Source organism: Ipomoea nil, unplaced genomic scaffold, assembly GCF_001879475.1.
Source record: "Ipomoea nil cultivar Tokyo-kokei standard unplaced genomic scaffold, Asagao_1.1 scaffold3195, whole genome shotgun sequence".
NCBI lineage: Eukaryota > Viridiplantae > Streptophyta > Magnoliopsida > Solanales > Convolvulaceae > Ipomoea > Ipomoea nil.
In genome coordinates this window covers 2,967,800-2,982,332 of record NW_017619623.1, presented here as the reverse complement: position 1 = coordinate 2,982,332, position 14,533 = coordinate 2,967,800, and the positions used below count along the sequence as shown (strand labels likewise).

Genomic DNA, 14,533 nt, shown 5'->3' with positions numbered 1-14,533 from the left:
TTAATTCGTTTTTTTATTTTCGCTAATCGATAACGAGTTTCTTGTGTTGAGCTGTGTTTCTGTTATCAGCGGACTTGGTGTTATATGCGAACTCGCTCTTCAGGGAACGAAGGATTAGAACCTTTTAACCCAGAGATCGAAAAGCGAGCCAAGTTCTTGAGGAAACAGGTTAGGATGGCGAACAATGGGAATCAGAACAATCCGGCTCTCGGTGGAGAGGGAGTCAACCAACCACTACGCATTGGGAGGCCCATTTCAGATTACGTTGCTCCAGATGCAGCGGGACATGGAAGTATCAATGTGCCAGGGGTTGATGCTAATAATTTTGAGATAAAACCGGCTATAATTCAGATGGCTGCTTCGGATCCTTTTGGTGGGTCACCAACGGAAGACCCTAATGCTCACATTGCAAAATTTCTGAGGATCTGCAGCACTTTCAAAATTAACGGAGTCCCGGGAGATGCTATCAAGCTTTGCCTCTTTCCATTCACTGTAAGGGACAAAGCTAACAGTTGGCTTGCCTCTTATCCGGCGAATTACTTTGAAACTTGGGACCAGTTGCACAGAGAGTTCCTTAAGAGATTTTTTCCCATATCCAAGACTCAGAAAATGAGGAGATCTATTCAGAATTTCAGACAGTTAGCTGGTGAGTCGTTGGCAGAGTCATGGGAGAGATTCAAGGAGATGAGGATACAATGTCCTCATCACGGTATTCAGAATTGGGATTTAATGATGGCCTTCTATGAGGGACTACTGGACAATTCAAAAATCCTAGTCGATGCTTCATCGGGAGGATCATTTACAATCCTAGAGCCAGATCAAGCTGAAGAATTGTTGGAAAAGGTTGCGATGAATGGGATGACTTGGTATTCAGAGAGATCTCCCCAGAGGTTGATAGGAGGCGTGTCTGAAGTTGATCAGATATCCGCTCTATCGGCTAAGTTCGACAATGTGGCCACTTTAGTTCAGCAGTTGGCTCAGATTACTATCAAGAATCAAGCTTCGGGTTATGATTTTAAAGCTCCTACCCCTTCAAGACCTGTACTGATGTGTGAGTTGTGTGGAGGAGAGCACAATTCAGAGGAGTGTCTCAGTGTTGATTCTCAAGCTATAATGGAGCAAGTTGATGTGGTAGGGTATGGTGGTGTTCAACCGGCATACCAGCAACGAGGAACCTACAATCCGAATGCATCGAGGAATCATCCTGGTTTCTCTTGGGGTAATCCAGCTGGGGCGGCTAATCCCCAGTACTTAAATAATAGAAGTCAACCACCAGGATTTCAGGGGCAGCAAAATTTTAGAGGAAATCATCAACCGCAATTCAGGCAGAACCAAGGATATCAGGTTCCAGTAAATCAGTCCAAGCCTAATGTGGAAGCACCAGTCCAGTCGAATATGGAATTATTATTGGAAAAACTGGTTAAAGGTCAGCTGGAGGTTACAGAGAGGTTGGATCGGATGGACACTCGCCAAAATATGTTTGAAAATCAGCTAGCGAATCAACCATCTATATCGAGTACTAAAGTCACTGGTAAGTTGCCAGCTATGCCCGAACAACCAAGAGAACACATGAACGCTGTCACCACTAGGAGTGGGAAGCAATTATTGGACCCACCGTATCCAAATGGGGAACACGAGGTCAGGAAGAATCTAGGGGGTGAAAATGAGAAAGTGAATGAGGGTGTTATTGCTCAAGATAAGGAGGATGAGATACAAGAAATTGAACCCGCGAACAAACATACACCACCTCTACCCTTCCCACAAAAATTCCAGAAATCTAGGGAAGAGGAAAGAAGAGCAAACTTCTACAGTTTGATCAAGCAACTGGATAGCACCATTCCTTTTATTGATGCTGTGACCGAGATTCCCTCGTATGCTAAGTTCTTGAAGGAGATTTTATCCAACAAGAGGAGAGCTGAGAATCGTGAGACAGTGGCAGTAAGTGAAGAATGTAGTGCTTTAATTCAAAACAAGCTTCCTCCAAAACTTAGGGATCCAGGGAGTTTCTCTATCCCTTGTGTTATCGGAGGATCACTTGTTCAAAAGGCTTTATGCGATTTAGGGGCAAGTGTGAGTTTGATGCCTTATTCTTTGTGCCAAAAGCTGCAACTTGGAGAGCCAAAGCCTACATCCATAACTCTTCAGTTGGCGGACAGATCAGTGAAATATCCTTATCGGAATTTTGGAGGATGTGCCAGTGAAGATTGACAAATTTTACATTCCGGGAGACTTCGTGGTTTTAGAGATGGAAGAAGATGCTAAAATTCCTATTATCCTTGGGAGGCCATTCTTGGCAACCGCTGGAGCTATAATCAATGTCAAAAAAGGAACTTTAGTTCTTGAGATTGGAGAAGATAAAGTTGAATTTAATGTTTTTGAATTGGCTAACAAATCATCTTGTCTTGATTCTTGCTTCTATGTAGACGAAATCGACTCATGTGTTGCGACTTATGAGAGGGGTAAATGGATCTCCAATGACCCTTTACAGCTCGAAGGTGAAGAGTCCACAAGGAATGAAGGCTTGGAGGATGGTGCGAATGATGAGGAATCACAGGAATTGCCACTAGCATTCCTTGCCCGTAACCTTGAGGAAAAGGAACCACCACAGGTAGAATTAAAACCTTTACCAACAAACTTGAGGTATGCTTATCTTGGTCCAAATTCTACGTACCCAGTAATTGTAAGTGCGCATTTGAAAGATGATGAAACGGAAAAGTTATTAAATGTGTTAAGAAAACATAAGAGAATAATTGGATACACTATTGATGATATTGTTGGAATTAGTGCTTCCTACTGCATGCACAGGATTAATTTAGAGGATGGGCGTAGACCCAGTGTTGAGCACCAGCGTAGGTTAAACCCTACGATGCAGGAGGTTGTAATTTGTTTCAGAAGAAAGAGATCCTAAGATTGTTAGATAGGATCTTTATGATCTTTTGGTATGTTCTTGAAGTGGGTTTGGAAGGTGAGCCTTGTGAGGAGCTTGTTGAGGTGTAAAGTGAAGTCTTTAGTCTACAAGAGGTAACCCATGCTCTACAAAACCTATTTTTCTTACCTATATGTGATTTCTTGGATTCTACATATGTTTTGCTATGAAATGTGAGTGTTTATGCATTGTCGTGTGAAAATGCATATCTAGAGCTTGTGTTTAGGGTTCTTGTATGTCATTGCTTGGCTATTCCTTTGATTCAAGTCACTTTGTTGTATTTGGTGAGTTTTGGCATGTTTTGGACTTGAATTTGAGTTTGGAGATGAAAATCCCCAAAGTGTTTTGTTGTGGTACAGGGGTGTACCCGCGGGGGGAACGGCGAGTAGGGGTCCAACCCGCCGCCCACCCGCGGGGTACACTTTGTGAAAGGGGCCTATACCCGCGGGCAAGACCACGGGTAGGGGCCTACCCGTGGGCCCACCCGCGGGTACACTATGTTGGTTGTTGGGGGATTTGTTCCCCGTGATTCTTTTGACTCGGTATTTGGTCTTTTGACTTCCCGATGTTCTTTTGTGTAACTATTTGAGTGTCTTCTTGATGTTTCGTATGTCTAGAACTATATGGTAGGATTCCATGTAGGTTTTGGTGTCGTGAATCGTGCTAAGTGTTCAACATTGTGTTTCGTTAAACCGTGATGAGTCTTGTGTGTTCTTCGGAACTACGTTTGGTTTACCCGTTTGATAAGTATGCTAGTTCGGTGTTTGAATGCTAGCATGTGTGTTGTTTGTACCTTCCTTGGTTGATGATAATTTGTGTTATTCATCGTTGTTGTTGTTGGACTGTGATCCATTCCTTGATTAAGTATGGTTTCATATCTTCGTTGTGATCCGTTGATTGATTCCTGCTGTGGTGTGATGTGTGTGTGGCTTTACCTGGATTGCACGATTAGTGGTATGGGACACTAGTCACCAAGGTATTGCAGTGGTCCTCGTGGTGGCCGTGACGTGATTATGGAGTTTGTGGCCTTTGTGTAAGGTTCACGTGTTTATTTATGGGATAATATGTGTTATCCAGGGCATGTGTTGCCATGTGTGATCGATACCTCGTGTACTATGAAATCGGTGGTTTTGTTGGAGGGACTGTTGGAGGGGGGATGACAGTTCCCGGGGGAATAAGGTTGGACTTGGTGTACAGGGGTCCTGGAGGTAAAGGTTGGAACTAGATATAAGGTTGGGGGTAGCCATAAGGTTGGAACCGGGCATAAGGAAGGCATATCAACTCGTGATGAGTGATGGCACGAGGGCTTGTGTAGCCGTGGTTGTGTGTTTTCTTCTTGTGACGTGTGTAGTCACAAAGGCATGTGTTGCCATCGTTCTTGTCTTTATCCTTTGTGTTGTGGTTATCCTTTGTGGTTTTGGGATGTGTTCCCGTATCCTTGTTGAGAGTGTTGAGTCTTGTGTTGACTATTTCTCTTGGTTTTGTACTTATATACTTATGTATTCCATTTCGAAAACGGCTTTACAACTTATATCTTATCTATGTATGTTATTTCACATGTATTGGTGGGTTACCAGCATTATTCGCTGACCGGGCGTCGTCCCATGTTTTATTGTGTTCTTTCAGGTGATGTCTAGACGTGTGCGCGGTCTAGTGCTAGCTAGTGTAGCTTCTCGCTCTTGTTTTGTGGCCTGTGTGCCAGTTTAGTTGTAGCCCTTTTGAGACTATGGATTAGATGTAAACATTGCAAATGTTGCCGTAGCGTTCATCCTTTTGGTGAACGTGGCATAACACCCCGCGTTTTGGATTTATGTTTATCTAGTTATCTTTCAGTCTTCCACTGTGTTTGTTGTTTAGCTCAGTTATCTGCATGTTTAAAGCTTTTAAATAGAAGATATTCAAATTGCCTTTGCCCCAGAGCTTTTGTGAAGATATCAGATAATTGTGAATTGGTAGGAATGTAGAAAGGGAAGATCAAACCATCTTTAATTGCATCGCGAACAAAATGACAATCCACTTAATGTGTTTTCTGCGTTCATGAAAGACTGGAGTCTTTGCAATATGAAGAGCCGATTGACTGTCACAAAATAACTTTATGGTTTTGGGATGATGAACCCCCAGACTTAACAACAAGCCCTTTAACCATTTGAGTTCACAAGTAACAGCTACCATGGATCTGTATTCTGCTTCTGCGGAAGAACGAGAAACAGTAGTTTGTTTCTTTGTTTTCCATGAGATTGGAGAATGGCCAAGAAAAACCAACCAACCCGTAAGCGATCGCCGAGTAGTAGGTCATGCGGCCCAATCCGAATCACATCATCCCTGTAGCGTTAGATCACTGTCTGCTCGTAGGAGAATCCCTTGACCCGGTGTACCTTTCAAATAACGGACAACTCTCAAAGCTGCCTCCTAGTGCTCATCATGTGGTTCTTGCATGAATTGAGACAACACATGAATAGAGTATGCGAGATCCGGTCGAGTTATGGCCAAGTAGATAAGTCTTCCAACTAGACGCCGATAAGCTACCGGATTAGAGAAAATTGGGCCACTAGCTAGGCCGAGTTTGTGGTTTTGCTCAATAGGAACATTAACCGGCTTGGCCCCCAACAATCCTGCTTCAAAAATAACATCAAGGGTATATTTCCCTTGACACAAAAACAGTCCAGAAGCGCTACGAGCAACCTCAATACCAAGAAAGTACTTTAGAGTGCCGAGATCTTTCATATGAAAACAATCGCTGAGATAAGCCTTAAATGTCTTTAGAGCTGCAGAATCATTCCCAGAAATGATGAGATCATCGACATATACAAGTACATTTATCTGAATTCCACCTCGAGTAAAGGTGAATAAGGAGTAGTCGGAATAGGATAGTAAGAAACCATACCCTTTCAAGGCCGTAACAAGTTTTGCAAACCCGCACCTCGGTGCCTGCTTTAATCCATATAAGGATTTGTGCAATCGACACACTAATTTAGGATCGGATGCCTCAAAGCCTGGGGGAAGCTTCATATACACCTCTTCATCGAGATTACCGTGCAGAAAAGCATTATGCACATCCATCTGATGTAGTTCCCAATTTTTAGAGGCTGCAATGGCAAGAAGTGCACGAACAGTAGTCATTTTGGCAACAGGAGCAAAAGTTTCAGTGTAATAGATGTCTTCTTCCTGATGATTACCAAGAGCCACTAATCTTGATTTGAGTCTTTCAATCGACCCATTTGAGTTATATTTGATTCGATACACCCAATGACTCCCAAGAGTCTTTTTCCCAGGTGGGAGATGTTCAAGAGTCCAAGTTTGATTGTCTTCGAGGGCCGGAATTTCATTTGTCATAGATTCTTTCCAGCCGCTATGTGTCATCGCCTCTTTAAAAGATTTTTGTTCTTTTTCAGAAAGAATTGCTGCCATAAAAGTTTTGTATGGCAGAGAAAAATTGTCACAATTAATGTAATGTGCTAAAGGATAAGGAGTACCTAAGGGAGCAATAGTTATGCTGTGCAACCGAATGCACCATGTGCATGGTGCATATGATGCAAAACGACGTCGTTTTGACTAAAAACGCGCGTCCTACTTAAACAAAAAATCTAGGTTCGATTCTCGGCAATAGCATTATTGTGGATATATAGTTATGAATTTCTGGATATATAGTTATGAATTTGTGGATATATAGTTATGAATTTATGGATATTTAGTTCATTCATTATGGATATTTAGTTCATTCATTGTAGATATTTACTTCATTCATTCACTGTGGATATATAGTTATGAATTTCTGGATATATAGTTATGAATTTTTGGATATATAGTTATGAATTTATGGATATTTAGTTCATTCATTGTGGATATTTAATTCATTCATTGTAGATATTTACTTCATTCATTCACTATGGATATTTAGTTCATTCATTGTGGATTTTTACTTCATTCATTCACTGTGGATATATAGTTATGAATTTGTGGATATATAGTTATGAATTTATGGATATATAAAAATACTATTGCCGGGAATCGAACCTGATTTCTTCTTTAAGTGGGACGCGCATTTTTTTAAACAAAACGTCGTCGTTTTGCATCGAATGCACCATGCACATGGTGCATTCGGTTGCACAGCATAATTTGCGCTGAGGGAGACTATGGAGACGGTGTGACGAAGGATGGACTTTTAACAACAGTAGAATTAATAACATAGTCGCACATCCACACTGAAGGAACTTTATTTCTCATACCCCGACCCATCTCAACATTCTGATCTTGGTTATTCGGAACAAGATTACTAGTGTGTTGTTCAGGCTCTGAGCTGAACTCGGGTATGGAGTCCGACTCAGGTTGAGAGGTTGGCTCGGGTGTAACGCTTGGCTCAGGTTGAGGGTTTGGCTCGTTTGTGGAGCTGGGTTCCACCTCATCAATGATTGCAGAAAAATCTTCATGAACAAATTCTTCACGAGGAATGGTAGTCATATCCACGAGGGGAAAGGGAAAAACATCCTCAAAAAATTTCACATCACGGGAAACAAAAAATTCTTTGGTTTCAAGATCGTACAGCTTCCAACCCTTTTTCCCAAACGGATATCCCATAAAGATGCACTTTCGACTCTTACTAGCAAATTTATCGCCTTTTGCTTTTTGATTGTGAGCAAAGCATAGACACCCAAAAACACGAATTGTGTTGTAAGATTGAGGACTACCAAAGAGAAGTTCATAGGAACTTTTGTTATCAAGCAACGGTGTTGGTGTCCGATTGATCAGATGTGTGGCCGCAAGAACACATTCTCCCCAAAAATAAATTGGCAAACTAGCTTGAAATCGCAAAGCTCTCGCTACATTGAGAATATATTTATGTTTCCGCTCAACCCTACCATTTTGTTGAGGAGTTCCCACACAAGAAGTTTGAAATATAATTCCAGTGGTAGAAAAAAAATCACGCAAGCAATGGAATTCAGTACCATTGTCACTCTGAACGGCTTTGATTGATTGAGAGAATTGTCTATCAATCATAGCGACAAAAGACAAAAACATTTTGAGAACCTCAGTTTTATCAACCATCAAATAAATCCAAACTACTCGCGAAAAATCATCAATTATAGTCAAGAAATAACGCGCACCACAAGAGGATTGGTGTTTGTAAGGACCCCACAAATCACAATGTATTTTCTCAAATATTCGAGATGCTCTACTATTACTCAAAGGAAACTTTTATCATGGTTGCTTAGCGCGAAAGAAAACCTCACAAGCTTGATTAAAACTTCCCACAGTTCCAACAGAGGGAAGTAGCTTTACCACTTTTTCAGATGGATGACCCATTCGTTGATGCCAAAGATTAATTGAAGTTGTCACACCATTTACTGTAAGATGTTGCACTGATTCGGTTCCCTTGAAGTAGTAAAGTCCATCCCGTCTAACACCTGTATAGCACACATATGAGAGTTAAAGAGGACACTGCTCTGCATATCATCATTTAACTGTGAAACAGAAATAAGATTGCAACTTAAAGACGGAACATAAAGAACATGATGAAGAACAATTTTGTCTGTTAATTGAACCGAGCCTTCTTGAGTTGCAACCACTGTATTTCCGTTAGGTAAACCAACACGGCAGTGAGATATATCTTTTGCATAGGTAATCCGAGTAGAATCACCAGTAACGTGATGAGAGGCCCCTGTGTCAATTATCCACAATCGTGCATCAAACTTACCAGTCAATTGATCATTAGAAACCTTTGTACCACTAATTAGCCCTGTTAATGCCTTCCATTGGTCCGGTGAGAATAAATGAGATGAGGGAACTCCACAGCTGTCAGTGGGCTTTTTGGTTAAAGTGGCATTGGCACGGGGAACACCTCTACCCCGTCCACCGCGTCATCCACGCGCGTTGTTGTTGCCACGATTCTCATACCAATCTGGATAGCCATGTATTTCGAAGCATTGAGATACGTCATGGCCAGATTTCTTGCAGTGAGTACAAGAGAGATGAGATTTGTCTGGTTTATCAAAGCGACCACGACCCTTGCCAGAACCGGTATTGACAGCAAAACTCATAACTTCTGGTGACTTGTCTTCGGAGACTGTAGTTGAGCGAATTCTCTCTTCTTGGAGGACCATTTGATAAGCACGGTTAAGAGATGGTAATGGATCTATGGACAGAATATTAGTGCGAACTTGTGCATAATACTCTGAACAAAGACCCATTAAAAATTGATGTAGCTTGCTATTTTCTCGTCGTGCCTCATGTTCACTGCCGGCGGTACAAGAGACACAACAGGAACATTTAATAATAGGCTCATGGGTATGTAATTCTTCCCATAGTGCTGACAACTGGCCAAAATATGTGGACACAGACATATTCTTAGACTGCTCACATTTAACAATACATGATTTTAATTGTTGAATGCGTGGCCCATTAGTCACTGCAAATCTTTTCTCGAGAGTATCCCATAAATTTTTGGCATCCCTGTATTTAGCAAGAGAGCGTTTTACCTCAGGACTAATGGTGTTCATTAGCCAAGAAATAAGCATAGCGTTGATTGTGGTCCAATCCGACTGAGAACAAGGTGGAGCCGATCCAGTGATCGTTCCATTAAGGAAATCAAATTTTCGTCGTGCCTCCAACGCCGTCTGTATGTCAGCAGCCCAATCATCATAGTTGTTCCTATTCAAACGTGTCGGGGTTATGAAATCACCCGGTCGATCTTGAGGACCAAGGTAAAAGGAAGAGTTTGGTTCAATTTTGGGTTGAGGTTGGGGAGGCTGCGTCAGCGGCTGGTTGTCGTCAGCCATGGATGAGTTTTATACGCAGGTATAAACCTTAGCGACTGATACCATGTAGAATACAAACAAATAAGAAGAAAAGGGAGAATTTATTATGTATTGTCTCTTGTGTGTAAACCTCAATACAAGCACTCTATTTATAGTGCCAATAAGATGATGAAGAGTGAATACAAAGAAAACAAAGAGACACATGGAAAACCCAAGAAACACATGGGAAACCCAATATGGGAAAACCAAAGAGACACATGATTATTAATATAGATGATTAATATCATCAAATATCTCAACAGGGGTCTTGTGTTAGGTATCTAGTCGTTGTTCTTCACTCATTTCCTCCTTCTTAATTATGCTTCTCCCACCTCTCTTCATTCATTTATGTCAACACTTAATTAATCACTATATGTATATTAAATAGAAAATTCATTTCCTGGGTTCTTCAATTTCAATTCCCTGTTCGTTAGCTTCACCCAAGACGGTTTTGCTCGCATGTGTGCGGTTCTATCCCGTTTAGGGATGGCTAGCCGTGCTTGCGCACACTGCGTTTGAAGCAGCAAGACTGTGCGCATGCCGGTGGTGGCCATCATTAATCCCTAAAGAACAAGATTATTGCAATGACTACACGAAAATCATTATTGAAATATTTTTAGGGTAGAAATGACAATTGATGTTACTCGTTAAGATGTAATTTGTTGATGTTACTCGTTACCCTGCACCCTTTTCTCCAAGTCTAGTTAACTGCAGCTATCTAGCTAGTTCTGCATTTAATAATCAAACATGTCAATTTAATTTGTTCTGAAATGATTGGCATTGAAACCAGCCTCTTGCTAGTGTTTCATAAGTGGTAATTCTCTTATTGCTAAATTTGTAACACCCACTTTTTCTTAACCTTGATTAACAAATTAAACCTTTATAGATAACTAAGCAGCGGAATTAAACTTAATTAACAACTTAAAGGAGTGTCATCGCCACAATCACCCTCCACGATGATTGCACAGGCTAAGGGTAAAATCTAAAACATTAAAGTCAAACTAGCAACCGATAAACTAAGGGAATGAAACCCCGGTGTCCAGCACCAACAAAAGGGATAGTCTGATCTACTACAACCATTAAGATAAAAGAGAGTTTAGACTACAAGCTACCTAGCTACACTAGTCTAACTCGTGCTCTCGTTTCTACGAACTGGGCCCACCTGAAAGGGATTAACAAACAACAAGTAGCAAACAAAACCCGTTAGCACGAAGCTAAGTATAACGCCACTCAACCCTGTAAAGTAATACAGTAGATACTTTGGCATTAACTTCTAGATGCTTGCAACCTAGTACTCATATAGGCATACTTATCCAATAAACAACTCATCATAATCTCATCTTATGAACAATCTAAAGCTTCTCAAATATTCAATAATCTCATGTTTTTTCATATAACTCAAATAAGCTAACTCACGCTATCATATACTTATCATGCATTCTCGTGCAAGACCTATAACTCATAAACAAGCTCATACTACTAATCATGCAATCTAGTGCAACGCATATAACTCATAAGCAAACATATGCTATAATATATTACTCATGCAATCTCATGCAAGACATATCTCATAAGCAACTCATACTACTTATCATGCAAACTAGTGCAATGCATATAACTCATAAGCAAACTCATGCTATCATGTATTACTCATGCAATCTCGTGCAAGACATATCTCCTAAGCAAACTCATACTACTAATCATGCAATCTAGTGCAAGGTATATATAAGCAATCTCGTGCTACTACTCATGCAATCTAGTGCAAGATATATATATATATATATATATATATATATATATATATATATATATATATATATATATATATATAAGCAATCTCATGCTACTACTCATGCAATCTAGTGCAAGATAAATAACTCATAAGATGTGCTAAAGTAAGTATAGATATACATACACACTCTTTCAAAAAGAATACTTTTTCTGTGGAGGTTTCTTGTTGTCATAAATGACTTGCTTTGCTTTCTTTTCTTTGAATCTCAATGACTCGTTTTTTTTCTCTTGAGTCTCTTGACTCGCTTTCTTTGAGTCTCAATGACTCGCTTTATTTCTTTCGAGTCTCTTGACTCGCTTTCTCTTTACTCGTGGGTGAGGTCGGGCTTCACCATAATGTGAATGAACCCATTGGGAACGTTGTCTAGCCTGCCAATCTCTCATCCCGCCCACAGAACCAATCTCGTGTTTCCAAAACTCATACTCTGTGGAATCAGGTATCGAACTATCAGTGTGCACCCCCCCTGACCAGGATTCCAAGCCTAGCGGGAAGTTTCCAACCTCGTAACGTGGGAATAAGCCGCGTTACATGATATCGGATCGCAATGTCCGTTGCTTTATCTTTTACTTCGAAAGGACATAGTCCAAACGGGTCATCCAAAACAAGGATTTCCTCATAATAGATATATATAGATATCGCTCATGCAACTCAATCATGCAACACTCTTCTTATGTAAATATGCACATAACTTCTCAACTAATTCTCAATATGACATGATAAAGACTCTCCAAAATGGATATGAGTTTTTAGAAAATAATACTTAGGCTCACGTTGGCCACTTATGCACTTTTAAAACATGGAATGCTCAAAGATGCCATTTACTGTAATTCATGCTTTCAACTCATATTCATTGTGAAACTCAATCAATTCAATAATTCATGCTTGAATTCATAACTTGGCAAATCTTCTCAATAAACACTTAGCAAGTAGTTAACATGCTATTTGAACTCAAAACACTCAAATTATGTTCAAACACTGTAGAATAGCATTAAAGGAGTTCATTTTCTGTAAACCTCATCATTTGGGGACTTAGCAATAATCTCAATAATCATAAAAGACACTTTAATCATGCTTTCCTAACTAAACTCATCAAATAATGTTCATGCTTCTCTATTTAACAATCAAAAGATAACAAGCTCAACAATTAAATAAACCAAGTCTGATGCTTCTCATTTTCATTCACTGGCCATACTTCTGCAACAATTTCTTTCACAAAAACCTGCATAGAGTGCTCAAATCTTCTCCAAACTCAACGAAATCAAAGCGAAAACGTGCGTCAAGACGGTCCCGAGGTACCGAGCCACAAGGGCCCGTGACACCTCGTCCAAAACGACATGTAGCTGAGCAACAAGGGCCCGGCCACTGCACAGGAGCCTTCAACGGAGCTTTGGACGGGGCTCAACAAGGCCCGCCCCTCAGACCGTCTAAAAGCCGGCTCTAGGCAACGAACCTCTTCTAGGGCCGTTCCCTAGGCCCGGTTCGCCACGGTCCTAGCCAACGGTCCCCCTAGTGGGCGGTTAGGCCTACTGGTGCACATTGTCTGTGCACCAGATGCCTTCTTCTCATCTGCAAAATAACTCATACATTTCTAACTCATCCCAAATCATCAACAACACATCATAGACAAATAATAGATCACTTATTAGCTCAAATACTTCAAATATCTAGCATTTCTACTCATCAAAAGACTTCACAGAGTCTTAAAAATAGCTTTGGGAGTCTATGGGTTATACCTCTTGCTGTCTCTTCTTCTTGTTCTTCTTCCTTGTGTGGATCTCAACCTCCAATCTACTCAAACACCATTCCATTCACCACCTAGACACCTCAAACAACAACACAAGCCAAGCCTAACAAAACTCAGAGATTGAAAGCTAGGATGGAAACCTTAAGGAAAAGAGGTGAAGGGATGAGATGAAAAGCTTACTGTGTTGTTCTTCTTCTACTTGGCAGACAAGAATTTGGGAAGGCAAAGAAGAGATCAGTAGAAGACAATGTAGCTAAATAGATATTTTATAGGGTCCAAAACCGTAGGATAACTGCCAATGATTGGTTGAGGGAAAAGTGAGAATTTTGCTTGCTGCTATAAAGATCAGACAAACGCTTTAAAGCTTGTGGTCCACCTTGAATCATGGACCAAAGTCTAGAATTGTTATTTAAAATAGTTTGGGGTTGAAAATGAAATATTTTCAAAATGATTTCTAAATGAACACTTGGTTTAAGCTTCTCAGAATTCTCTCGGTTTCACTCAGATAGGTTTCTCAGTTTAAAACTTGGCACAGCAATATACCCGAAATTTTAGGATATTGGAATTTAAATCTAGCCTTGGTGTCGAATCTAATTTAAAGTGACTTAAAATAATTTATTCATTACCATTTTCATCGCGAAAATTTTTATGGAGTAAAAATTGACTATTTTGAATTTTCTTAAAACCGGATTTATAAAATAAATTTTGGGTTGTCACACTTATTGGGTATGTAATCGTATATGAGCATCTTCTCTTCTTTCTCAGTGCAGAATCCCTGAATTCTTAACAGATTGACATGATGTAATTTCACTGTAGGTGTAATAGCCTTGTTTTGGGACTCCTCCCCCCCTTGTTTAGAGCTTTGAGAAAGCCTTTTTGCTGCAATTTCCTGTCCATTAGGTAATTTACCCTGTGTGCATGCCGGGGGTGTGCTTAACTGTGTGTGTGGTGGTGACTATGCCAGGGTAAAAAAACATTGCCTCCATAGGAAATAAGCATTAAAAGAAATTGTTTAACATTATTTTCTCTATTATTACAAAACCATCCCGTTGTTGTGTTTCTTGTTCACAGTTCTTTTTTGTGATTACCCAGTTGTTATAGCCCCCCTGCCTACCTTATTGTTGCACTGAACATTTGCTTCTACACTGAACCGAAATTCAATTACGGAAAAAATTGAAGAAATACAAAAATAGAAGGTCAAAGTTAGACTTATAACTACCCTTTTTGTATTTCCTGCTCTATTGTATATCTTATTTAGATTTATCATTGCTTCGGTTGGA

At 40.3% G+C, this 14,533-nt stretch overlaps 1 protein-coding gene across 1 annotated transcript; it reads left to right on the top strand.

Annotated features, from left to right (window-relative positions):
• The first annotated feature begins 84 nt into the window (after nucleotides 1-84).
• On the top strand, nucleotides 85-2,208 carry LOC109168278. Its single transcript, XM_019317295.1, has one exon. The coding sequence runs from the start codon at nucleotides 85-87 to the stop codon at nucleotides 2,206-2,208; it is 2,124 nt and encodes a 707-aa protein (XP_019172840.1).
• The last annotated feature ends 12,325 nt before the right edge of the window (nucleotides 2,209-14,533 follow it).

Coding starts and splice junctions, on each gene's coding strand:
- LOC109168278 (XM_019317295.1), top strand. CDS start 85: ATGCGAACTCGCTCTTCAGGGAACGAAGGATTAGAACCTTTTAACCCA.